The sequence below is a fragment of the Peromyscus eremicus genome, chromosome X (assembly GCF_949786415.1).
Source record: "Peromyscus eremicus chromosome X, PerEre_H2_v1, whole genome shotgun sequence".
In the NCBI taxonomy this organism is placed as follows: domain Eukaryota; kingdom Metazoa; phylum Chordata; class Mammalia; order Rodentia; family Cricetidae; genus Peromyscus; species Peromyscus eremicus.
The window spans coordinates 4,386,933-4,414,902 of NC_081439.1; the positions used below are offsets into that span (position 1 = coordinate 4,386,933).

At 42.4% G+C, this 27,970-nt stretch overlaps 1 protein-coding gene across 1 annotated transcript in view; it reads right to left on the minus strand.

The window, feature by feature from the left end:
* LOC131899656 (transmembrane protein 18-like) overlaps nt 1–27,282 on the minus strand; it is a 34,957-nt gene extending 7,675 nt beyond the window's left edge. The window contains 1 exon segment of the mRNA XM_059251149.1: nt 27,273–27,282. Coding sequence (XP_059107132.1) covers nt 27,273–27,282 — 10 coding nt within the window.
* Between the last annotated feature and the right edge of the window lie 688 nt (nt 27,283–27,970).

Consider the following 27,970-nt stretch of genomic DNA (forward strand, 5'->3'; position numbering starts at 1 on the left):
CTCCTTAGTATCACAATTGCCGCTTTCAAATTTCTAAGAATTTGAAGATACCATGTGAAAAGAGCAAGAAAGCACCATAATTTTCCCTACTTAAGTTGAAAATTGTTTTTAAAGTTTCTACGTGTGTGTGTGTGTGTGTGTGTGTGTGTGTGTGTGTGTATGTATGTATGTATGTCTCGGGTGCACATGGTCTTGTACATGCACATGGAGGCCAGAAGTCAATACTGGCTATCCTCCTCTATCACTTTCCACTGTATTTATGTGTTTATTTTCTGAGTCAGAGTCTCTCATGGACCTGGAGCTTGCCGTTTGGACTGGTTGACTAGCCAAGAAGCTCTGGGGATCTACTTGTCTCCCCTCCCTCAGCACTGGGGTTACAGAGATGCACTATTGCATCCAGCTTTTATGTGAGAACAAGACCAGAACTCAGGTCTTCCTGTCTAAGCAGCAAGCACTTTACCTACTGAGCCGTCTCCTCAACCCCAAGATTTAAAATACCTTATGAAGGGAAGGAACCAATAGGACTTCTGTGAGACCCATATAACTATTTCTATAGATTTACTTTTTAAAGTTTCCTTTCACATTGATTCTTTTTAATCTGCTCTATAGCATGGTTTTTTTTGGTTTTTTTTTTTTTTTTTTTGGTCAAAAGAATGGGATGTGAGTCATATCTCTAGCCCTGGATGGAGGCATGAAATTTTCAGCTGCAACCAACCTTCTTATTAAATAAGAAGTGCTGTGGGATGTATGGCAAATGTGTTGCTGATTAATCAATAAAACACTGATTGGCCGTTAGCTAGGCAGGAAGTATAGGCGGGGCAAGGAGGAGAATAAAGCTGGGAAGTGGAAGGCTGAGTCAGAGAGACACTGCCAGCCGCCACGATGAGAAACAGCATGTGAAGATGCCGGTAAGCCACGAGCCATGTGGCAAGGTATAGATTAATGGAAATGGATTAATTTAAGCTGTAGGAACAGTTAGCAAGAAGCCTGCCACGGCCATACAGTTTGTAATCAATATAAGTCTCTGTGTTTACTTGGTCGGGTCTGAGAGGCTGTGGGACTGGCGGGTGACAGAGATTTGTCCTGACTGTGGGTCAGGCAGGAAAACTTTAGCTACAGCTCTATAGCATGGTTTTTTTTTTTGTTTTGTTTTGTTTTGGGTTTTTTTTTTTTTTTTTTTTTTTGGTCAAAAGAATGGGATGTGAGTCATATCTCTAGCCCTGGATGGAGGCATGAAATTTTCAGCTGCCAGGAAGATTATAAGATTACTATCTAGCAGGAGGCTTCTGGTAAAAGACACAGATACATTACTGTCCTCTCCTTTAAGAGTTCATCTAAATGAGGCTGTCAATTGCCTACACAGAAACTGTGCTGCAAGAAAGCTGTCTGTTCCAGAAACTTTAGAAAACAGTTTAAAGCCTACCTAAACAGATAGGTTGGCACAATGATCTCTCTGGTCACGGTCCATTCTTACACTATAAGGATGTTTTCCTCCATAGTGGCCCCTCTCATGACTGCCCACTGTCACCTTTTAGAGTGCCTCATTATTTCATAACAGACTCTGCCTGGCATTTACACTACACTCTATTCATTTGATATAAATCACATGGACAGGGGAACCAGCAGGAGGCCAGAGTGAGGCCCTGGAAACATTGTGAAGCATTTAGTGAGGAGCCTGGTAATGTGGAAGCTCTAGAATTTCTCTCTGATCTCATCTGTCCTTCATCTAGCCTGAAAACTGAATGCATATATATTTCCTTAAGCTGACCACTGTGTGAGGTCCCAGAACTTGAAAGTCCATATCTCTAGGATAGATTCTTCTGGAGGCTAGTTATTACAGTGTTACTTAAGGGAATTTCCAGGAGCAATCTCTGACATGCAACAGTTACAACCTCTGCTAGTAATGGGATTTTGGATTTCTGAGACCCACTGTTAACTCTAGAAAAACAGAAGTAAGTGTAAAAAATCAATTAAACAGGACAAGATGGTTTACATCTGTAACTCGGCACTCAGGAGGCTGAGGTGGGAAGATCAGAGGTTCAAAGCCATCCTGAGCTACATAGGATGACCATATCTTAAAAAATTCGCTCTGTCCCATAATACAGATTTGCCCTTTGGACACTAAAATGGATGTGGATGATCTGACTCTGCTCCAACATAAGTGCACCGGAATTGTCTTCCTACAGTGTGAAAGGCTGTGAGCAATCCCCTTCTTTCCAGTGCACTTACAAGTGCTGGTGAAAACCCAACCCTAAATAAGTGCCTTTAAAACTCCTGCCACAATTGTCTGACTTGGAGAATCTATAAAAATCATTGCTATAAAAGAGCTTCATTGACTTGTTCATGGAAGACTGGTCCCCAAATGAGGAGGCAACAGGTATTCTTAACATATTTTCAAAGAAACAAGGCCAGGTCTCCCCATTGTAGCTTTAGTCTACATTTTTATTCTTGTTGAACTTACAGTCTGAGAGACAAATTCATGAATCTCTTTGTGGCCAAAAGGGCCTCTTGGCCAGAGGGAGTCTATGAGGCACTGTGAACCAATGTCAAGCCATTTGGCAGATGCTTGTAATCTAGAACTCAGGCTGAAGTTGGAAGATCATTGTAAATTTGGGCTATTTAGTGAGTTATAGGCCAGCCTGGACTACACAGTGAAATACTGTCATTAAAAAAGGCCTTTCCTGTGCCGGGCGGTGGTGGCGCACGCCTTTAATCCCAGCACTCGGGAGGCAGAGCCAGGCGGATCTCTGTGAGTTCGAGGCCAGCCTGGACTACCAAGTGAGTTCCAGGAAAGGCGCAAAGCTACACAGAGAAACCCTGTCTCGAAAAACCAAAAAAAAAAAAAAAGGCCTTTCCTAGTGTCACAGGTCTGTAATTCTGGTTACTTTCTGGCCTCCAGAACCATGGCTAAACAAATATCTTATCTTTACAAATTACCTAGTGTGCTGGTTAGGTTTTTGTTAACTTGACATAAGCTCTTGTCATCTTGGAAGAGGGAACCTCAGTTGGGAAAATGCCTTCATCAGATTGGCTTGTGGACATGTCTGTGGGGCATTTTCTTAGTTGATAATCTTTGTGGGAGGGCCTAGCCCACTATGAGTGGTGCCAGACCTGGACAGGTGGTCCTCAGTGGTATAAGAAAGCAGGCTGAGCGAGCCATGGGGAGCAAGCCAATAAGCAGCAGTCCTCCCATGGTCTCTGTTTCAGTTCGTGCCTCTAGGTTCAGGCTTGAGTTCCTGCCTTGGCTTCCCTCAGTGATGGATTATGATACAGAAGTATAAGCCAAATAAGCTCTCTCCTCAAGTTGCTTTGGCAAGTGTTTTATCACAGCAACAGAGAAGCAAAGTAGGACACTTAGTCTGTGGTATTTTGTCACAACTGAAAATGGCCTAAGATAGCTCTATGGAGTTTGCTGAATGTTGTTTTTCAATGAGGCTCACAGGAGGGGAGGATGAGGATAAACTCTTATGAGAACTGCTACTGGGGGCTGAACTGCCTCCCAAGGCAGCCATGGAGAAACAGTCACAGAGACTCAGAGGAGGAAGACTGGGTTCTGGGAGGTTGATGCCAAATGGAACTGAGCAGGATGCCAGAGTAAAGGTCTCATACTATTGACAATATTCATAAAAGACTGATTTAGGTCCAGGCTCCCAGGCCCCATAAGATGTCTAAGGCGAACTGTTGCTCTTCTGAAGCCTTTTCTCTGAGGTTTCCCAGAAGGAGAGCTCTTTGTAGTCAGAACTCCTTGAGGTCCCACAGTATAGCTATTTTCCCTGATAGTTCAAAGACAAAGCAATGAAGCTGTCAGTTTGGGCTGATGGGATAAGAACATTACCAGGAATAGTCTATGATTTCTTCACTTTGACTTTGGGAAGAGACATTATTTTCTTTTTGGTCAGTGTGATAAATGTTGGGTGTCAACCTGACTCATTGAGAGATGCCTAGATTGTGCCTAGCCTACAGGCATGGGTCTTTAATCCCAGCTGCTCAGGATGCCAAGACAGTAGGATAGCAAGCTCAAGATCAGCCTGGGCTGTAGCTAAAGATGTTTAGCTAGCTGGTAAAATGCAGTTTTTTGATGTGTCTATGAGGGTATTTTCAGAGAAGCTTGCTGTGTGAGTTGGACCAGTGGGCAATGTGGGAAAGTGAAATGAAAAGATAGAAGAAGCCTTGTCTGTCTGTTTCGGCCTTTCTGTTTTTGTCTCTCTCACATAGGGAGACATGCTAAGGTATGCTACATTAAATATCAACCCCCTATAATACTTCATGCAAATCATTTTATTCTCCTCCCATGTTCTAAAACCTTTATGCAAATATTTCACACTCCCTCCCTTGTAAACCCTTTCTTTACCCAGAGCCCCTACTGCATTCTGCAAACTAAGTGACCCCTTCCCACATCCTTTCTTTCCTTTGTGCTGATTCTTTTAAAACCAGCCAATCTTGAGAGATGGTGAGGCCCAGCCCTAGCCATAGGAAAAAGGCACCGTCATCATTTGCGTTAGAATAAAACTCAAGTGACTTTCCTGTTCTCCTAGTGTGCCTGCTAGCTCAGTTTGTGTCTTGGAGCACCCATTTTGAAGAAAAAAAAAAGTCCTTGCTAAGCTATTTAGCTGCTTTTGCTTTGTTCATTTGTTCCTTTGTGCACCAGGGATACAGTTTCCTGTTTCTAACACCAGTCTTCCCGTCTCTGGACATCAGAACTCTGGATTCTTCAGTCTTTGACTCTGAAACTTGCACTAGTGGTTCCTTGCAAGTTATTAGTCTTTTGACCTCAGAGAGGGCTTGTCCTATCAGTTTCCCTGGTTCTGAGGTTTCCAGAAATGGACTAAGCCATGCTATCAGTTTCTATGAATCTCTGCCTTGCAGATGGCTTCTTACAGGACCTGTCTGGTAATTTGGTCACATGGGTCCATTACTCTAATACATCTCCTCTCAGATATTGTAGTAGTGACTTTTCTCATTGCTGTGACAATGACAAATTTTTGGCAAAAACAATTTAAGGAAGGGTTTATTTTTGGCCCACAATATAGGGGTATAGTCCATCATGACAGGGAAGGCATGGTGGCTGTGGTGGTTTGAATGAAAATGGTCCTTTTGGCCCACAGGGAGTGGCACTATTAGGATATGTTGGAGTAGGTGTGCCCTTGATGGCGGAGGTACGTCACTGGGGGTAGGCTTTGAGCTTTCAGATGTTCAAGCCAGGCAAGTGTCACTCTCTCTTCCTCCTGCCTGAGCTACCTCTCCAGCACTGTGTCTGCCTGCATGCTGCCATGCTTCCCATAAAGAACTAAATCTCTGAACTGTAAGCCAGCTCCAATGAAATGTTGTCTTTATAAGAGTTGCCATAGTCATGGTGTCTCTTCACAGCAATAAAACCCTAACTAAGACAGTGGCAGATGTATGAGGTGGCCAGTCACTTTGCATCAGCAGCCAGAAAGCAGAGAGAGATAACTGCTGGCTTCGCTTTCTCTTTGGTTACTCCATCTGTGATTGAAGTCCATGGAGTAATCCCAAGCAAATTTGGATGCGTCTTCCCACCCCAGTTAAACTTCTTTGAAAATGCTCTCAAAAACATGCCCAGAAGTGTTTCTCCTGGGTGTTTCTAAGTCCAGTCAAATTGGCATTACAGATTAACCATCATGGATGTTTTCTTGGTCCTGTCTCTCTGGGAAATCTGACTAGTGTAGTCACTGTGATGTCAGGACTCATAACATGGTCTGCTTCTCCAAAGTAGAAACCTGGTTTGCAGTCAGCCTAGGAGCTAGAGTTGGCATTTTTGTCAACTTTGTCACACTTATTCCTCACTGGACCTCATTTCCTTCTAAAACACAGCCCCCTAGGTTCATCTGCACCACCAGATGGAAAACCCCTGACTTTACAATCATACTGAATTTAATAGCTTCTGTTTTCCCTCTTTACTTAGCAAACCTGTCCCCTGTGCTCCTTGTCCACTCTTCTTTTAGGATATTTGCCTATGTGCATGCCTGGCATTTGTACTGATATGTGGCCATCTTCTCTGGGATTAAGTTTCTATAGAAGCTTCTTCAGACACATCCCTCAGCTCTGGAGGTGAAGTGTGAGATCAAGTATGACCAACTGTCCTTACCACAGAACAGCCATAAAGCAAGATGGCATGTACCTCAAAGCACACCTGGCTGCTCAGCTTACAGAGCTACACCTTCTAGACCAGTAGGATGCTGTCCATATGCTAAGTGAGACACCTCAGTAAGCTCCTTAACACACTTCTCCATGGGCACTGGCAGGCCTTTAAGGCTCAAGGGGAAATTCCCAGCTTCTGTTCCAATCCTACACCGTCCTGTTCTGGAAAGGATTTCTTTCTGGAGAGTCACTAAGCACTTGCTTCAAGTTCAATCAGAACACTCAAGGAATCAGCTGCTTGAAGCAAACTGTTGCTTTAGCAGAACAGAGCTCACACTTATAATTCCAGCACTCTGGAGACTGAGGCAGGAAGATTATCATGAGCCTGAGGCTAGCCTGGGCTACTTAGTGAATTCCAGGCCAGTCTGACCAGTGTGAAAACTTCTCAAACAAAAACAAATCAAAAAACAAAACAAAACTCACCCTAAACTAACAAAAAACAAAGCAGACTAGAAGGCTGAAAGCAAAGGGTCAGAGGGATACCCCAATTCCCACAGACTCATGCTTATGCTTTGCCTGGGTTGACAGATTTTTCTTTCTAAAGATTTTCACATTGTCACACATAGCTTTATAACTCAAGTCCCAAAGAGCATTTGTTATTTGTCTGCTTAGCAGCATTGGATGATGGCAGCTTTGGGAAACCTGGCCTTTGTTCATCTTTGCTCATTGCTTAAGGGGTCATCTTTTCCCTTCTTCCTCTTCTCATCACCTTTTTCAACTTCTTTGGTGATTAACCCCTTTTCTAAAGTTGTATTTTATTTTCTTCACTGATATTTAAAGTTGTGCACATATATCCTATGTAACAAAGTAGTTTAAAATATAATTATATTGTGGGATGATTAAGACCAACCAATTAATATATGCATCACCTCATATAGTTACTTTTTTTGAGAGAACATTTTGCAACCACTCTCTTAGCGTTCCCGATCCCCAACTTGTGATCCTCTTGCTTGTGCCTCTGAAGTGTAGGGTTTATAGAAGTATGCCACCATACTGTTCTCATTTTCTCCTGCCCCTGTGGTGCTGAAAATGGAACTCAGAGTCTCATACACACTAGCAATGCACTCTACCAACTAAATGTTTTAAATAACTACAGTTGTATTAGTCAGTCTTCTATCACTGTGACAGAATACCTGATAAAGTCACCTGAAGGAGAGGAGACCTATTCTGGCTCACAACTTCGGACCATGGTCACTTGGTTTTGATGCTTTGGGTCTATAATGAGGCAGTACACCATGCTTGGGGCTCACAGTGGTGGAAAACACTCCATCACAGCATTCAGGAAACAAAGACAAGAAGAGGCTAGAATCCCACAATCCCCTTTAAAGGTATACCCCCAAAGACCTAAGTTCCCTAGGTCCTACCTCCTACTGCCTCCAAATAGTACCAGGTAGAAACCAGGCCTTTAACATGTGAATCTTAGTGAGCAACAATGTGTCATCACATTGTACAATAGTTCTCCTGAAGATGTTCCTAATTAACCAAAACCTTGAAGCTCTTCAAGCAATATCTCACCAGATACAACCACCTTCCAATACTCAGTGACCGTAGCCCTGGTAACTAATTATATTAGTTACTTTTCTCAACATTATACAGCTTACTGGTGGAAGGATTTATTTTGGCTCATAAATTCAGAGGAATTTTGTGGTAGAGAAGGCATGGCAGAGTGACTCCATGGTACAGAGAGACCATGGGCCAGGAAGCAAAAACTGAATATGAACAAAGGAGGGAAGATATCTTGTCTACATAATTTCTCAATTTCTTTGCATATCAAATACCCATAAGAATTTGGAACAACAGGAACTCACATTCATTACTGGTGAGAATACAAAACCATTCTCTTTTGCAATAATTAGGGGATTTGAGAAGTTTGTGAAGTTGTAGCCTTTGCCCATAGCAATACCAAGTAGGAAATTTTGGACAATTCTAGGAGCTTGGGGCTTGCAGACAGCTCTGAGAAAATGGAGCTGGGCCTAGAAGCACATATATTTTGTAATCCTAGCACTTAGTGGAGACTGAGGAAGAAATATCACTGGTTTAAGGCTAGTCTGGGCTACATAGGTAGTTCAAGGCCAGCCTAGGCCACTTAGCAAGACTCTGTCTTAAAATAAAAAGTAAAGAGTGCACTGGAAATACAGGTCTGTGGTAGAGCACCTGTTTGACGTGCATGAGGCCCTAAGTTTGACCTAAGTACCACAGAAAAAGATAAAGAAGGTATAAGAAAAGAAAAGAAAGTCAGTATAAGCATGCAAAATTGACAATTGACAAATAAAAATTGAGCCAAGAACCTCTGAAGACAAGAAAATGGTCATTTATTGAGAACTGCAGATGTTCACCATGAACAAAATCAACAGAACCAAACAACCATGGTCTTGGTTAGGGTTACTGTTGCTATGATGAAAACACCATGACCTAAATCAACTTGGGGAGGAAAGGGTTTATTTTGTTTACTCCTCCTTATCACAGTTCATCACTGAAGGAAATCGGGGCAGGAACTCAAACAGGGCCGGAACCTGGAGGCAGGAGCTGATGCAGAGGCCATAGAGGGGTGCTGCTTACTGGCTTGCTTCCTATGGCTTGCTCAACCTGCTTTCTTATAGAATCCAGGAACACCAGCCTAGGAGTGGCTCCACCAACAATGGTCTGGGCCCTTCCACATCAATCACTAAGTAAGAAAAAGCCCTACAGGCTTGCCTACATCCTGATCTTAAGGAGGCATATTTTCAATTGAGGTTCCCTCCTCTCAGATAACTTCAGCCTGTGTTAAGTTGACATAAAACTATCCAGCATAACCACTAAGATTCCTTCAAGTTTTAAAATAAGCTGAATATTTCATATGATTCAGAATATTCCTCTTGTAACCTCTTTAGTAGCCAAGAAAAAGTGAGAAATTATGAAGCTGGGCAACCCCTGATAAAGTGACAAGGTCCCTTTGCACCCTGGCCTGCAATTGAGAGGGATGTTCCCAGTGCTTTGGCACAATTTTTCTTACAATGTTAGTTGGCTCTCCTCAACTTAACAATCCTCCCTCAAATCCTTAACCACCCCCATTGGCTCTATCCCTGATTTTTGTTCTAAGATTTGTCATTGAGGATGTTCTTAACCTACTCCAGTTTACCGACTTGGCTGGAGATGACAGAAACATGTCACCTCCTCTTTGTCTCTAGCTTACTGTTGTATATGCAGGATCCAGGGACAGGGATTTATGTCTTCTCACTTGACAAATTATTCCATTCTTTTCGGACATTTTCTTTTGTTGCTGTTTGGTTTGGGATGTTTTGCTATTTAGTTACTTTATTTTTGAGACAGGGTCTCGACATGTACCCCAGGATCCTACTTCAGCCTTCTCTATTCTGAGATTACAGGCATGTACTACCACACCTAGCATCAGACCACTTCTTCAGCTAGCCTGCTTTGTTCTCCTTTCTTCACTGGACTTATAAAATCTTTATTGTGTGTCACAAGCCTGTCCTATTGACATGGTTTTCCAGATCTGCTAATTGTGCATTCCTCGCATGCTCTGAGCTTTGACTGCTAATGCCGTTCAACTAGACTACAGAAAAGATGCCTGTGGTTATATACTCCTCAAACTTGTTGGTGTCTAATTTTATCATTCTAATATGCTTAAGTGGTGGGGGGTCTCACTTTTGATTCATTGTTCTAATGAAATAAAATCTCTTTGGTGCTTCCTTTTAGTCAGATTGTAAAGGAAGTCAGCATTTTCTTTCATTTGGATGTTCAATTTTACTGCCAAGAACAAATATCATCAAAAGACTGAGGTGATATTGATAGTCTAAACAGAGGGCTCAAGTTTCCTATATTAAAGATTAAGGGTTTTTGATTATTTGTCAAAGTAAACCAGTCAGGGCAAAAATTCAAACAGCTCAGGAACCAGGAGACATTTTATACCTTTAAGTTTTAGTTTCAAAAGTGATATACAAGCAGGGTGGTGATAGTAGTGGTGACTGACCCTGTAATCCTTGCACATGGGAAGCTGAGACAGGAGAATCACAAGTTCCTGGCCAGCCTGGCCTATAGGGAGAAATGCTATCCCAGATAAGCAGTATGTACAGCTCAATCGTTCCACTTATGAGGATGTTAATTAATGAGAAATGCTATAGTTCCTTCACAGATGCAAATGGTTATGATTATCAAATACATTGTTGCAGAACACTTGACAGCTCTTTCCTTCTTAGACATTGTAATTAATCTTAAAACCAAATTTATTTGTAAATTTCAAAACTAAGTCATTGGAGCATGCAGTTAACACATGGTACCATTCTGAGACAAGTATGATGCCTGGTCCAGAGCAGGTGCACACAGAAGCTAGCTTTGCCTTTACATTGTGCTATATATATACACAGCTTCTTCCAAGTTCTTAAGGAAAGCCTGTACCTGAAGCTGAAATGTATAGAGTCTATGACATAGACATTCACCTCTTGCTATGTACAGGTGATGGGTGCAAGGGCCTTGCAGGAATACTATAATCAGAGGAGGCTTAAGTCACTATATAAAACAGTGTGGTGTTTGCATCCTCCTGTGGACTTTACATCATCTCTGGATGACTTAACATATCTAATTCAAGGAGATGAAGAGATGAGCTGCTCAGTGGTTAAGAACACTTACTGCTCTTTCAGAAGATTGGAGTTCAGTTCCCAGGACTCTTCTTCTGATGCCTTCTTCTGGCCTACATGTACACCTGCACACTTGTGATATACATAAACTCATGCAGACATGAGTATTACCTTTGGGGGAAAATGCTTTATTTTAAAAAGATAATTCGACACGGTGGAAATAGTTCAATAGTGAATAGTAACAATAACAACAACAACAACGAACTACATGTTCAGTCCAGACACAAAATTTATAGGTTTAACTATATAATACATGTCAGTAATAGTATAGCATTTGTCTGATTGTTTGTATCCATGGATGGTCAAATCTGTAGATGGTCAAGCTGAAGAACCTGTAGATGCAGAGGGCCAACTTTAAGGCCATCACCTTTTCTTTCCAACCACATAGAACCAGTCTGTTTTGGTCACATCTTTTCTTGAGTTTCATTTATAAGTCAGTAGCAGCAGGAAGTATGGTCATTACTGGGGCACTTTCAAGAAGTATGCCGAATGTTCCAGCATGGCAAAAGTAGGTTTGGAACAACAGAAGGAAACCTGGGAGGAGGACATCTGGTTTTCAGGTGCCAGCAGCTCTCCTTGCCCCCACTTCTTCACATTGACCTCTTCCAGTCCTCCTATACTAACAAAGACCTGTGTATCACTGGCAGTTTCCCAGTACATCTAAGGGCTTGCCTAAGCAGCCAGTATGAGGGAGCCAGGGCATGTAGAAGCTGGATGCTCACTTCTAGCACATGTTTCAGAAAGCTAAGGATCCACATGGAGAACAGACACTGACTCCTAACAAGGGCAGAAGCTTTCCATTTCCTCTGAGGAAAACATGAAAGGAAATAGAACAGCTGGGGCAGAAGGGAGTAGGAGAGACTTAAGCATGCTCTTTCCAGATCCTCTGTGCTTGAAGATCCCAGACTGTGAACACATTGCCTCTGGTTGTTTGAGTGGGGTCCAGCTTTCTGATTCCACATGGGTTTTATATTGTGTAAGCCACCCAAAAGAGCCCCACACATAATCCAAAACACACACATTAAGAACAAAGCCAAGGTTTGTATTTTTCCAAAACCCTTTATTGTGCTTTGACATCCTTTGGGGGCTGGGTTCAAATGATCTCTTGCATTATGTTCCCTCCTGCTGGCCTGTGCACAAATGCTACTGTTGTATAGTGAGTGTGGCTGTGGAGCCCATTTCTATGCTTATTTGTTTGAGTTGTACAAGTGGGAATCTTTTGAGAAGAGAAAATTGGATCATTTTTTTGAGAAAACTTTATATTGGGTGCTTTCACTGTTTTGGGGAAAATAAGAAAACCAGGTATGTTTTGAGTCTTTCATGTTAAACAATAGTTTGAGAGCATGTCTCTACATCTTGCAAAAATAATCTATCCACAAATTATTTATGCTCTTTTCCAAGAATAAAGAACCTCTTGCACTTAAACTTTACAGAACTTAGAAACACAGATTGAAAGTAAAGTGTGCACCTAGGGCTCTCTCTCTCTCCAAACAACTCCCCAGCCCCTATAGGGAAAAAAAAACCCTAAGGGTCAGTATTGCCAAGACAAATGGTCTAAAAAAGAATTATTTGTGTCTATGAATAGAATTAAAAGGAGTCTTACAGATATATTTCAATTATTTATGTGACAAATCATGGTGTAGAAAGCTGAAAATGAAGTTGTTATTGTCTCAGGAATTTTAATATGTGCTCAGTACCTATAACCTGAATACTTGTCATTTATAGATTTATAGAAGGATTATTGCTGAAGCCTCAAAGTAAGTAAGCATTTTACCTATCTCCAGTTGACAACTGCTTTAGTTTTCTCCAATGGAGTCTCAATGGTATATAAAACACACTTAAGGGTAGGCCCCATGCCCAGAACTAGATGGCCAACACAAAACAAACTCAAACATGGTTTTGTAGATTTTTTTGCTCCATATTGCCTTGTTTGAGAATTTTCCATCACACTGGTCTTTTGCTTGTATATTCTCGTTTCTGATTTTGCTTTTTTATGTTTATGTATGTGTGCATGCTTCTTGTGCTTTCTGTTTTTGGATTCTGCTTTGTTTTGCTTATTTTCCTGTTTGTTTTCTAAAGAAAGAAAAAAGGCATGGAGTTGGGTGGGTGGGGAAGTGGAGAGGATCTGGGAGGAGTTGGGGGAGGGAAACCATGATCAGAATGTTTGTATGAAAAAAATATTTTCAATTAAAAAGAACAAAGTAGGTGCTTGCTCTAGTTAGGGATTCTATTTCTGTGATAAAACACTGTGACCAAAGCAACTTGGGGAGGAAAGGGTTTATTTGGCTTACAGTTCCATAGCACTATTCATCACTGAAGGAAGTCAAGACAGGAATTCTCAAGCAGGGCAGAAACCTGGAGGCAGGAGCTGATGCAGAAGCCATGGAGGGGTGCTGCTTACTGGCTTGCTCCTCACGGCTTGCTCAGCCTGCTTTCTTATAGAATCCAGGTCCAAAAGCCCAAGGATGTTAGGTTGGGCCCAATGGTGTGGGCCCTCCTCCACCAATCACTAATTAAGAATGTGCCCTCTAAAGCCTACAACCCAATCTTATGGATTGTGGCTTTCTTATAGAATCCAAGTCCAACAGCCCAGGGCTGGCACCACCCATAATAGTCTGGGCCCTCCTCAATCAATCACTAATTAAGAAAATGCCCTATAGGCTTCCTTATAACCTAGTATTGTGGAGGCATTTTCTTAATTGAGCTTCCCTCTTCTCTAATAATTATAGCTTTTGTCAAGTTGACATAAAACTAGCCAGCATAGAGCTTTACAAAATAATTACATTTTCTGCTCAGGAAAACTGTAAGAAGTTGACAGTATTCATTTATTTTGTATCAAAGATAACTGAAATTCTTATATGCAAAGTAGTTTGCATACATAGCTTATGCATATATATGCATGTATAAAAAATAATGGCATTTTCATATATATACATGGTGTATTTCAATCATGTTCACCCCTGTTGCATTCTCTTATCCCCTTCCCAACTAGTGCCCTTTCTACTTTCATACCTAGTGTTTGTAACCCAATGAATTTAATTGAATTTTCTATAGGCACATAGGTTGGGGATTGTTTACAGGAGCACAAGCACCTTACAAGAGACCACATCACTCATGAGAATATCTCCCCCTCCCCTATCAACTGTTGTCTGAGTACAAATCCTCAGGGGACATAGGGTCTGTCTTAGGGTTTCTATTGCTGTGAAGAGACATCATGGTCATGGCAACTCTTATAAAGGAAAACATTTAATTGGGTTGCTTACATTTTCAGAGGTTTAATCCATTATCATCATAGTGCAACATGGTGGTATGCAGGCAGACATGGTACTAGAGAAGTAGCCTAGTGTTCTATATCATGGCCTGTCCTATATCCTATGCAGGCAACAAGAAGTAGTCTGATATACTGAGTGTGGCTTGAGCATATATGAGACCTCAAAGCCCACCTCCACAGTGACATACTTCCTCCAACAAGGACATACTTACTCCAACAAAACTACACCTCCCAATAGTCCCACTCCCTTTGGGGGCCATTTCCTTTCAAACTATCACAGGGCCCTGTGAGTCCCTCCCCTCCCATCACAGGATATTGACAAGAATAATCTTATGGAGGTCTTATGCAGTTAATCACAACTGTGAGTTCAAGAATGCAACAGCTGCCATGCCCAGAAGTCAGCACTCCACACCAGGGTCTTGCACAAGCTAGGCAAGTGAGCTCCTACTTATTTAAACCACAGCCCCTATCTCTCATATTTAATTAGGGCTTTTTACTTTGATTGAGAATTACTTTTTTATCTGGTGTCTTAGCTAGAGTTTCTATTGCTGTGAAGAGACACCATGATCATGGCAACTCTTATAAAGGAAAACATTTAATTGGGTCTAGTTTACAGTTTCAGAGGTTTAGTCCATTATCATCATGGTGGGAAGATGGTGGCATACAGGCAGACATGGTGTTGGAGAAGGAGCTGAGAGTTCTACATCCAGTTGGCAGGCAGTAGGAAGTGAATGTCTAGACCTGACTTGAGCATCTGAGACCTCAAAACCCTCCCCAGTGACATACTTCCTCCAACAATGACACACCTACTCCAACAAGGCCACACCCCTTAATAGTGCCATTTTCTCTTAAACCACCATGCCTGGGTCTGAATTGCAGCAAAGACTTTTCATTTCACTACTTACGTGGAGTTGAAAGATGACAAATGTTTATTAACTACCTATTTGGTGCCAGGCATTGGAGCCATGGTTATAGAATACAAAGGATTTTATAATTTCTAAAGTTTCCTGTGTTGTTGATTTCTTGCTCTATTGTGTTATCATCAGAAAAGTTCCTAACATAATTTCAAGTTTTAGAAATTTATTGAGTCTTGTTTTGTGGTATATCATATGACGTGTTGCAGAGAACGTTTCCTATTGATTAATGTTACTGTTGAGTAGAATATGTATTTGACAGCCACACAGCAGAATGTTTTGTGGATGGCTATTAGGTTTAACTTGTCTTGGGTACAATTCAGTTCTGATACATCTTCATTACTTTTCAGTCAGATAAAAATAAGTTCTGATGTGCTACAGTACTATATGGTGATAACAGTAATTAAGCAATGTATATTAGTTATTTTTTATTGCTATGATAAAGCATAATGACCAAGGCAGCTTAGAGAAGGAAAGGTTTATATTGAGATTACAGTTCCAGAGGGTTCATCACCATTATGGTGAGGAAGTACGACAGCAACAGCAGCAGTGAGCCCACATATCAAATGCAAACATGAAGCAGAGAAAACCACCCCCCAAATGCTTCTTTCTGGCTCACTTGCAGCTCATGTCTAGCTAGCTTTTTTATACTTCCCAGAAAACTGTGCCACACACAGTGGGCTGGGTTCTCCTTCATCAATTAATAATCAAGGCAATCCACCACAGACATAGTCACAGGCCAATCTGATCTGTGCAACCCCTCAATTGTGATTCCCTTCTCATATGATTCTAGATTGTGTCAAGTTGACAGTTAAAGCTAACTAGGACAATTGGTTTTTTTTTAATAAAATCCCCAAACTTTTTTTGTTGGAGAAGGGCACTGCTTTGGAAACCACTCCGGTGAACTCCATGCCTACTTCAGATAAAAAATATTGATCCATTTCTTTATGTCTGTGAACAAGCTATGCTTGTTCTGGCTCTTCACTCACCCAGATGTGAAACCACTGTATTTGATTACACTATGAGGTTTCCTATAGGAAAAAACATTTAATAAGTGTGCCGGAAGATTGTAAGGCTAGCATAGTTACTGTTGCATAACTATTTACTCCAGAATTTAGTAGCATTGAGCAGTCATTCTCGTTTGCTCACAATTTTATGCTTAGGAATGAAGGAAGCTCTTAACCAAAATATTGTTCCTTAGGGTCTCTCAAGTCCCTCTAATCAGGGGTGATTAGGGCTGTGGTCATCTGAACAAGTGAAGGGCTGGATCTCCAAGATGGCATACTCATATGGTTAGCACTTGTGTGATTTTTTTTTCCCTGGGGAGACATGAAGAAATGTCTATTCACCCCAGACAGGGCCTATTAGCTGCCTGCTGATGTTTTTCTGAATGGCATCTCTGAGCATGTTACTTCATCTCCAAAACACTTCATTGGCTATCTTATTGCCACCAGAGTAGTAATGATTTCCATTCATTAATTTCTCCTGTAAAATAAAACTATAACAAACTGCTAATTTCCACATATTTGAACAGAAGAACACTGAATCCTAGAAAAGGCAAGGAACCCAGTCAAAGTCATATAGCTCTATCTGGGGTGAATAGGTAATAGGTAACGTCTAGTTAAGTCCAGAGAACCTGAACTGAGGTGGTGAATGGGGGGATCACAGCATGATAAGATCTTGAGGAGACAGAGGCTTTATTTAATAGCTCACTGGAATAAGGGATGGGGAGACAGAGAACCTGATAAAGCAGTGGTCAGAGAGCAGAATACAACTCCTCCTGGTGGGCACTGTGGCAAGCCGTTTCTGCTATGTAGAATTACTCTTTTATTCTACCTAAAGGTCCTGTCTGCTGGGGATAAAGCTCAGTGGCAGAATACAAGCATAGTCTGCATGAGGGCCTGGGTTCCATCTCCAGCTCCCAACAGCAACAAAAGGGATGTATCTTTATTAAAGTTCTTGAAGCAAAACATGACCCTGGGTCTCCTGGGCAACTGATTTACTGAGGGAGTGCTCTAAGGAAAGAGGTGAGGGAAGAAAAATGGAACAGAATAAAACTATTAATAACATGGATGAGGGTGTGGCTCAGTGTTGCCAAGCAGGCACAGGTCCCTAGATTCCATACCTAGTACACACACACACACACACACACACACACACACACACACACACACACATACACACACACACCACACACAGGGCCGGTGGGGTGGAGGACAAAGACCAGGTGTGGTGACCACACCTGTAATCCAAGCACTCTGGAAGCAAAAGCAGGAAGATCACTGCAAGTTCAAGACCAGCCTAGTCTACACAGAGTTCCAGGTTGCTGAGGATGCCAGGGCTACATGGTGAAACACAGTCTCACAAGAAAGGAAAAGGGGGAAGAGGAGAATGAGGAACAGAGAAGAAAAGGAAAGCAGTGGTTTCAATTGGAATCTACTTTCAGCAAGACTCTATAGGGAGCTCAGGATCTTAACCCTACCACACAATTAATTTTGCCTTAAAGCAAGTGGGCTTCATTTCCTGTCACATTATTTGTGATTGGTCTTGGATTACATCGGACTACTGGGGGTAGAATGTAATCTCTCTTGTCAGAAGGCCATTTTTGGACAAGAATAATTCTATATCAAAGTCAGCAGCTGTAAGCCCTCATTGACTACCATTGTTGGGTGCTAGGGAAGTTGTATAGGCCCAGAAATCAGCAGTCTGGTAAGGCCTTAACATTGTCCTCTCAAAGGATGTCAGCTTTGATATCAGTTTGTACATATCATTCCCAAGCCAGGGAATCAATGCAACTGGGCATCTGGTTAACATGACTGGGGAAGGGGGAAGGAGGTACCAACTTGTAGATCTATGCTATGTACATTGTACCATATTTACTGAGAACTTCTACTCTCATAATTTGTGTACCTCTCAAGGACCCAGCAGGGGTGATGTGGAAACCCAGTACAGTAGAAACTCCCTAGAATCTCCAAGGGTGATCCTAGGGAAGAGTCCTAGTACTGGAGGATACGGAGCCTGAACCAGCCATCTTCTATAACCAGGCAAGGCTTCCAGTGGAAGGACTGGTATACCAACCAAGCCACAAAATCTTGGACTTACAATCTGTCCTGCCTGCAAGATGTCCTGGAGCCATGGTGGTGCAGAATTTGTGGGAATGGCCAACCAATGACTGATTTGACTTGAGGCCCACAGCACGAAAGGGAGCCCATGCATGACAACACCTGAATGGCCAGTAACCAGAGGCTGGATAGCCCAGAGACCTAGAGTAGAACTAAATATGACTAGCAAAAGAAAATAGTCAACGAAATGATTCCTGATGATATTCTGCTATACTCAGACCAGTGCCCAGCCCAATTGTCATCAGAGGGCAGTCATCTAGCTGTAGAATATTCCTTTACACTATATGAATATATATCTCTGTGATAGGGTTAATAAAGAAGCTGGCTAGCCAATAACTGGACAGGATAAGGTTAAGTGGGAGAACCAGACTAAGAATACTTAGGAAGAATAAGGGCAGAGTCAGAGGAGTCACCAGCTAGATGGAAAGGAAGCAGTGTTATAACTTAAAACTGGTGGACAAGAGCAGACAGACACACCATGTGACAGTGCTCATGTGGAGGGTTTATTGGAAAGGTGGTGGAGAGAAGGAATGTGGCAACCTGCCTCTGAAGTGGCAGGAAAGGAAAGGGGGAACAGGTGGAGCTCGCTTTTAAAGGGGGCTTAGCACATGCACAGAGATTACCCAGCAATGTAGCACATATACAGAGACTATGCGGTGAAGTAGTGGCCATAGGACCCTCGCTGGCCAGTGTACCTGCCTGAATGCTAGCAAGCGTATGTGCGCAGGGGATGCTCTTAGTGGCTATAGGTGAGGACCCCAAGGGCAGCCCAGCATAATGCCTGAATGCTAGCAATCACATGCACACAAGGAGTGGCTGTGGTTGGTGATGCATCCTGCTAGGTCTCCAAGGGTAGGATAGTGCAGGTGCCTGAATGCTAACATCCTCCCCTTTTGTTTATTATAAAAAAGGTGAGGAGTTAGAAAGGGGTAGCAGGTGAGGAGGGAATGAGGATGCCAAGTTCTTGAGACTGCTTCCTGATGACCTGGAGTATCGGCATCTTTGGGGAATCTGAGGAGGCTGAGATGGCATCCTGGGATAGCTGGTTGTTTCAATGTCCAGGTTCTGTGGGGACCATCTGCTGCTGCTTGGACCTGGCAAGATGCTGTCAGAGCAGAGGACATAGTTAAGTTTAGGGGAAAAAATTTTTTTCTTAGCTTGGTAATTGAGGGAAGGGAGTTCCAAGACCAGAGAAAGGTGGGGGGCTTAGGCTGTTGCTTGACAGTACTTTCTTAATTGAGGAGTGCATCTGACCTATTCGAGGTGGATCCAAGTTGACTCCCTGGAGCTTACAAGAATTCTGAGTTTGTGAAAAGATAAGTTTTAGATACATTAGCAAATAGAACATGTACAAAATGAGATAAGCCATGAGCCATGTGGCAACACATAGATTAATAGAAATGCGTTAGTTTAAGTTGTAAAAGCCTACTAGTAACAAGCCTGAGCTATTGGACAAACATTTATAATTAATATTGAGTCTCCATGTCAGTTATTTGGGAACTGGCAGGTGGGAAAGGAAAGTCTGCCTATGAATGGTGTTCCAATGTGGGTTCAGAATTTCTGCCTGGAACCTGACAAGGCTTGAGGGAAGGTTCTAAAACACGTGCAGGGATGGAGCCAAATATAACTTCCTAGTTTTGTGTCTCTGATGCCAGCCACAGTACAGAGATGCTGGTAGCTGTCTGAGGGCTTGAGCTGCCAGTGCGAGCCAGGCCAGCAGGCCATGACCTAAGCCTCATGGCAGGTTTCTGCAGTTTCTCACATGGGCATCTCCCAGCCTGTGGACTTGAGCCACCAGGGTGAGCCAAGCCAAAGTGCTGCATGGCAGGTTTGGGGTTTTGCTCATGCAGACAGAAAAGGTTACAGATATGCAGTAAAGACAGATTCAGACAGAAAAAAATCTCTAAACGGGTCAGTGTGTTTAAAAATATACATAGGTTTGGTAGTATAAGAGTCACCTAGCTGGTAATTGTTTGGAAGGTATGAGGGGGTCCTGGAGAGCAGCTGAGGCTTGGCACTGTGAGAGGCCAGGAGAGACCATTGGTGAAGATGCAGCCTCAGTGACAGTTCAAGGTCCAGGACTGAAGGGATCATGCAAAGAAGTTGAGGCTTGGCACCATGAAGGGAGCCTGGGAGAGGCTATTGGTGAAAGCTCAGCCCAGTTGCGGTGAAAGGACCAAGCAGACGCCATAACAGACTATTAAGTCTTCTCTCAGAGATCAGGCCTCAATTTCTGAGACTTATGCAAGCAGTTTCTGGGAGGGCCATGAACAAAAAGACATAGTCCTTGCAGTAGCTCCCTTTCTGCACGTACTCTGACTGCTCAAGGTTCAGACAGTTGATTACTATCTGGGACTCCTCACCAACTTAGAGCTACATGCATGGGTCAATGTGAACATGCAAGGCCAGCCAGCCCCCATGGCAGCTCAAGGACAGAGCCTGGGCCACTGAGTCAGCCCCCACAGTCAGTACGTGCTAGGTCAGCCAGCCTCCATGGTAGCTCAAGGACAAAGCCTGGGACTTGTCCAGGCCTGCCCCCAAAATGATAACTGTAACCCCCAACCAGTAAATTCAAAGGTTACATATCCTCACCCAATCGTATGACACCAAGGCTTGTACCACCCTGCTTGCGGTTTTTCCCTTTAAAAACTCCTCACCCTGAGAGCTCAGGGCTGTCTTCCTCTCCCACTGTGTCGTGTTGGACACAGACCAAGCCCGAGCTTGCTTGTTATCAATAAACCCCTGTGTGTTTTGCATCGGCTATCGGCTCTGTGGTGGTCTTGCTGGGGGGGAGGGGTCTTGTGATGTGGCCACAACGGCAGCAGAAGACCCGAGCATTTTGGAGATGCCAGTACCATGGGATGACCACCAAGGACAGAAGCAGCTGTGGAGTGGAGCCAGCCCTAGAAGACAAGTTGTATGTGCTTCAGAGAGCAGAGCCAGAGATGTTCCCTTTGGAGGAACCCAGAAGATCATGAGTGAATACCAGATAATTGGACATGGAGTTATTTATACTGTTGGAGGTTGGTTTTGTCTGGTTTACACTGTGACTGTGCCCTGGTTTTTCCCTCTTGAAATAAGAAAGTATTTAACTTAATTTTTATTTTTACAGGAATACACAGCTGAGAGATTTTGAACTTTTAAATGAATTTTTGGATTTTTTTAAAAAGAGACTGTATATTTTAAAGAGACCGAACTTATTTTTTTATTGTCAAAAAGAGATTCTTCTCCCCTCCTCCCACTCCTTCAGGGAGTGGAGGCACCAGTCTATGAGTATAGCAGAATAGCATTAGGAATCATTTCATTTATTTTTTTTAGAGCAGTCCTGTTTGGTTCTGCCCTAGGTCTCTGGCATATCCAGTCTCCAGTTCCTGGCTATCCAAGCAGTGTTGGGCATGGGCTCCCTCTCGTGGAGTGGGCCTCAAGTTAAACCAGATTGTTGGCCACTCCCACAAGTTCTGTGCCACCATTGCCCCAGCACATTTTGCAGGCAGGGCAGATTGTATGTCAAAGGTTTTATGGCTGGGTTGGTGTCCACATTTCTCTTTCAGTAGCCTGTAGAGTACCTTCTCACACCAAAGAGATTGACACTAGGGCTCTGTTAATTAGGACAACATCCACGCAGCTCATTGAACATGGAAAGGTTGAGCTGGTACCTGCAGAGAGCCTTCACCCCTACATTCTAGTTTCCAGTGTGGGAAGGTACACTACAGGCTACTGAAAGAGATTTGTTAATTTAGATATCTTCTCTGTGTCTTTTAGTTAGTTTGGATAAGGGTTTGTCTATCTTGTTGATTTTCTCAAAGAACCAACTCTTTGTTTTGCTGATTCTTTGTATTGTTTCTGTTTTGTTTCTATTTTATTGATTGTAGTCCTGAGTTTGATTATTCCATGCCATCTACTCCTCTTGGGTATGCCTACTTCTTTTTGTTCTAGAACTTTCAGGTGTGCTAGTAGGAGATCTCTCTGACTTTTTTTTTTTTTTTTTATGTAGGCACTTAGTGCTATGAAATTTCCTCTTAGTACCTTTGGTGATATTTTGTTTGTGCTCTAACGAATAAAGCTTGCCTGGAGATCAGAGTGTGGAGCTAGCCACTAGTTAATCATAGAGGCCAGGCAGTGGCACACACCTTTAATCCCAGTACTTGGGAGGAGGAAACAGGAAAATCAGGAGTTCAAAGCCACCCTGGGCTACATGAGATTGATCCAGTCTGAAAGAGACACAGAGCCAGGCGGTGGAGGTTCATGCCTTTAATCCAGCACTAAGCAGGTGGAGACAGGAATATAAGGTGGGAGGAGACAAGAGCTCAGCTCTTTTCAGCTGAGGAGTCACAGAGATAAGAACTCTAGTGGCTGGCTGCTCTGCTTCTCTGATCTTTCAGCATTTACTCAGATATTTGACTCTGGGATTTTATTATTAAGACCAATTAGGATTCATGCTATAATTCACACTACAGCACCACTTTCATTGTGTCCCATAAGTTTAAGTTGCTGTGTACTCATTTTCATTGAATTCTAGATACTTTTTAATTGCTTTTTTTTATTTCTGTCTTGACCCAGTAGTCATTCAGTAGAGAGTTGTTCAGTTTCTGTGAGTTTGTAAGCTTTCTATTGTTTCTGTTGTTGTTGAAATCCACCTTTAATCCACAGTGGTCTGATAGGATGCAGGGAGTTATTTTGTTTTGTGTCTGTTGAGACTTGCTTGGTATCCAAGTTTGTGGTCAGTTTTGGAGAAAGTTCCATGAGGTGCTGAGAAGAAGGTATATTCTTTTGTGTTTGGGTGAAATGTTCTGTAAATATCTGTTAGTTCAAATTGGTTTAGAACATCTGTTAGCCCCAGTATTTCTGTTTAGTTTTTGTCTGGATGACCTTTCCATTGGTGAGAGTCGGGTATTGAAGTCTCCCCACTATGAGTGTGTGAGGGTCAATATGTGATTTAAGCTGTACTAGTGTTTCTTTTACAAACTTGTGTTCCTTTGTGTTTGGGGCATAGATGTTAAGAATTGAAATCTCATTTTGGTGGATTTTTCATTTGATGAGCATGAAATGTCCTTCCCTTCCTCTTTTGTTTTTGCATCTGTAGTTCCTGGTCAAATTTCTAAATTTTCCATTTTTAGAATTCCTTCAGTTTGTGTTTTCTTTATTGCGTCTATTTCCATTTTCATGTCTGAACAGTTTTATTTATTTCCTTCAACAGTTTGTGTTTTCTTGGCTTTCTTTGTTGTGGCATATTATTTTAAAGTGTGTTGCATTTTTTCCTACTGCTTTTGATAACAATGCAAAGATGTGTTACATTTGTTTGATTAAATAAAATTAACCTGCGAGCAGGAGGCTGAGTCACCAAGTAGCTGACAGGAAGTGGTAAGAAGGAACCACATGTAGCTAGGGTTGTTAAGTAGGGGCTGAAAGAAGAATGCTGGGCTATAGGAAGACGCCAGCAAAGGGAGAAGGTTGGCTACTAGCTATTCAGCCTCTCTGAGAGAGCAGAATTCCACCTCAACCCTTGAATCATGAGTTCTTTAGATTCAGATAAGTTCCTTTAGTAGCTTTGAAAGAGTCGGTACCTGAGGGAACAGAATCTTGCTGGTAGCAGCAGAGTTGCAGTCTCTGATTAGGACAGCCATTGCTTAAGGGGCAACCAGTGTAAATAATAAAAAACAGTTAACAACATTTCTTTAAGGGATTTACTCATTTCCTCCAATTGTTTGTTTGTGTTGCCCTGGATTTCTTTAAGGGATTCATTCATTTCCTCTTTAAGGACCTGTATCATCATATAGGTGGTTTATGGTCTTTTCCTTGTGTTTCAGCTATGTTGCAATACTCAAGGCCTGCTGTGGTAGGGTTGCTGGGCTTCAGTGGAGATATCTTCACTGTTATTGACTGCGTTTTTTACTGGCATCTAGGCATCTGGGTTCAGGGTAATTATAGGTCTAGGTGCTGATTTCTGTGAGGTCAGAAGGGGTTGTGTGTGGGATCCACAGGAGACATGAACAGGGGAAGGGAGGCTGCAGCTGGACGAGCCTGAGTGATTTGGTCTGCTGGGTGACTAAAGAGCAGAGAAGGTCTGTGGGAAGCCAACCTGATCTTCTGGAAGGCATGGCCTGTGGTTTAGCAGGAGTGTGTGTGCTTGAGCTAGGGTCTGGGACACAGTGACAAGTGTGGAGAGGGAGGCTAGGAGGGGATAGTATGTGAGATCCACAGGATGTGTGGAGAGATGGTGTGGGAGGCTGTAGGCGGTGTTCTGTAGCAGCCATAGAGATGAGCCTGAGGAACTGTGATGTGGGATGTTCTGTATGGCAAATGTGTTGCTGATTAGTCAATAAATAAAACACTGATTGGCCGTTGGCTAGGCAGGAAGTGTAGGCAGGACAAGGAGGAGAATAAAGCTGGGAAGTGGAAGGCTGAGTCAGAGAGACATTGCCAGCCGCCACGATGACAAACAGCATGTGAAGATGCCGGTAAGCCACGAGCCATGTGGCAAGGTATAGATTAATGGAAATGGATTAATTTAAGCTGTAAGAACAGTTAGCAAGAAGCCTGCCATGGCCATACAGTTTGTAACCAGTATAAGTCTCTGTGTTTACTTGGTCGGGTCTGAGCGGCTGTGGGACTGGCAGGTGAGAGAGATTTGTCCTGACTGTGGGCCAGGCAGGAAAACTCCAGCTACAAATGGCGTCCAACGTGGGGCAAGAGTTTCCACCTAAAACCTGAGAAAAGATTCTAAAACGGAGCTAAAAACAGCTTCCTAATTGTCTCTCTCAAATGAGCAGCAGCTGCCAGTTTGAGCTACTTGTGGGTTCCTAGTGTGCATGCTCGACCTGCGGTATGGCAGGAATGAGGCCTCTGCAAGTGGCACATTAAGCTGCGTGGTGGATTTAGCCTTTGCTAGTACAAAACAAAAAAAGAGGTTTCTGGGCTACATGCTGCTTGGATAAAAGCATAGACCCACGATAGCTCCCAGAGCTGGTGGTAAAGTACCACGGCCATGTTGGGAAGTTGAGGTGGGTGGAGCCAGCAGCCACAGCTGCTGCAGTTTAAAGCAATAGATTCACAATAAGACAGATTCAGATGTAATAGTTTACAATGTGTGTAAAATATACATAGGCTTGAAAGAGACAAAAAAGGTGATATATAAAGTTATATAAACAAATACATAGTTTTAAAAAATAAAGTCTTTAAAGAGACAGTAAAGGTAGTATTAAAAAAAAAGCCACGTAAAAATGGATATTACACAGAGAATCTGGATTGTGTTGTCTTTGGGATTTTTAACTGCAGAAAAACATTTGATTGTAAAAGCTGTTGAGTTATGCCAAAATGTATATTTTAAAGATACCTTGACTTCAAAATTTGGATATAAGGATATGTTGCTTTGGAAAAGAGTCTCTTTTGTTCCCACAGAAAGCCAGAGGCTATGGATTTGTTCAAGATTAAGATACATCAGATTTGACCAGCCAAGACCCCCTGAAAGGTCTCTGATGACACCATGGCCCAGATGATCCAACATCCAGAACCGTTTGAAGGCAACAGGCTCAGACGATACACCCTCATGGACTACTCCATAATCCTAAAATTTTCTTTGTATCCCCATAAGATACAGCGTCCCCCTCCAGCAGGAAGTAGTAAGAGAAGCTACGCCCAAATTCCCAAATTATATGTAATTTTACTTTGTTAAGGTTAAAACCTTCCTTTTTGAAAAAAAAAAGGGGGGGAAGTGCTGTGGGATGTTCTGTATGGCAAATGTGTTGCTGATTAGTCAATAAATAAAATACTGATTGGCCATTGGCTAGGCAGGAAGTGTAGGCAGGACAAGGAGGAGAATAAAGCTGGGAAGTGGAAGGCTGAGTCAGAGAGACACTGCCAGCCGCCACGATGACAAACAGCATGTGAAGATGCCGGTAAGCCACGAGCCATGTGGCAAGGTATAGATTAATGGAAATGGATTAATTTAAGCTGTAAGAACAGTTAGCAAGAAGCCTGCCATGGCCATACAGTTTGTAACCAATATAAGTCTCTGTGTTTACTTGGTCGGGTCTGAGCGGCTGTGGGACTGGCAGGTGAGAGAGATTTGTCCTGACTGTGGGCCAGGCAGGAAAACTCCAGCTACAGAACTGGGCTTGTTGGGGAGAGAGAAGAGACTGAACTTTTAATGTATTTGAATTTGTAAAGACTGTTGGGTTTTAAAGTTATTTATGTTTCATATTTTGATATTAATATTAATATGCCATATGGGAATAAATGAGAAAGGAACGGTTCTAGTTGAAAAGTGATGTTTATGTGTCAACTTGACAAAGGATCAGTTGTGTTGGCTAGTTGTTAACTTGACACAAGCTAGAGTCATCAGAGAAGAGGAAACCTCAATTGAGAAAGTGTCTCCATAAGATTGGACTGTAGGCAAGCCTGTAAGACATTTTCTTAATTAGTGAGTGATGTGGGAGGGTCCAGCTCATTGTGGACAGGTGGTTCTGGGTTCTATAAGAAAGCAGGCTGAGCAAACCCTGAGGAACAAGTCAATAAGCAGCACCCCTTCATGGCATCTGCATCATCTATTTGAGTTCCTATCCTGACTTCCTTCAATGATACAGTGACATGAAAACCTGAGCCAAATAAACCCTCCTGCTCCATGTTGCTTTGGTCATGGTGTTTCATATCAGCAATAGTAACCCTTCCTATGACAAATGCTGTTTTCTTTGATATAGGGTTTCTTTTCAAAGCAATCTCTGAATAGCGTGATAAATGTAACTTTTCTTACAGGTACTGTTTCCTTATAGTCAGTAAAAATGATGACCTGGGAACAACTAATATATTTCTAAGGAAAACTACCGCCAGACCTTTAGATGAATACTTTGGCAGCCTGCCACCAGAAGTCTCCCAGTTGCCTTTTGTTTTTGTAGAGCCAGACACAAAACTGAATCAACATCACCAGTGCCCACTTGGAAAGAATGTAGGTATTGCATTACAGAGTGTTCTAAAGGTTGTATTACTCATGACCATTCTATGTTGTTTTCTGTAAGTTCAGGGGAGAACAATCAACCTTACTGTCTGGCCTCATTTCAACTTTCTAGTACTCACAGTCCTTGGAAAAGGAAGAAACACACCTCTTTGTGCAGTATACAAAGTGGTCCTCTTAGCCTCCTTGGGAAGTCCTTCTCCCACATGGAATGTATTTACTTACCTGAAGGCATCATGGGTCTGCTGTTTGTGTTGGGAGCCCTGGTTCCCATGGGCAGATCCTCCACAATTTCAGGGGAGAAAAATGTGGCAAAACCCACTCACAGATCATCACTGCTCCAGAAGTGGACATGAAAGAATTATGTTTTGAGCAGGTGGCCACTAATAAATAGGTTTTTTATTGTATGTCAGATATGACACACTGAGTAAATGAGGGCTTCAAAACAGAATGCTATCTGTTTATCTTAGTTTGTGATTTCCATGACAAAATACCAAACATCAGGGACTTAGGAACAACAGGAATTTATTTCTCACAGTTCTAAAAGCTAGGAAGTCCAACATAAAGATGCCATCAGATTTGGTGCCTGGTGAGGGCTGTATCCTGATTCATAGACAGTGACTTCTTTCTGTGTCTTCCTATAGCAGAAGAGATAAGGGATTTTTTTCTGCAGTGTCTTTTATAGTGCACTAACCCCATTCAGGAGGGCTCCACTCTCATGACTTAATCATTTCCCAAAGGACCCACCACCAAACAACATCACCGTAGACTTGGGGGGATTTTAACATCACCATAGACATTTTGGAGGGACATAAGCATTCAGTACATTTCATAGTTTTTTCTCCCTTCTATCAAGGTTAATACTTAAGATGAGTGTGCTCTGTATACATTTATAAAGGGAAAACCAACTTATTTGATACCTT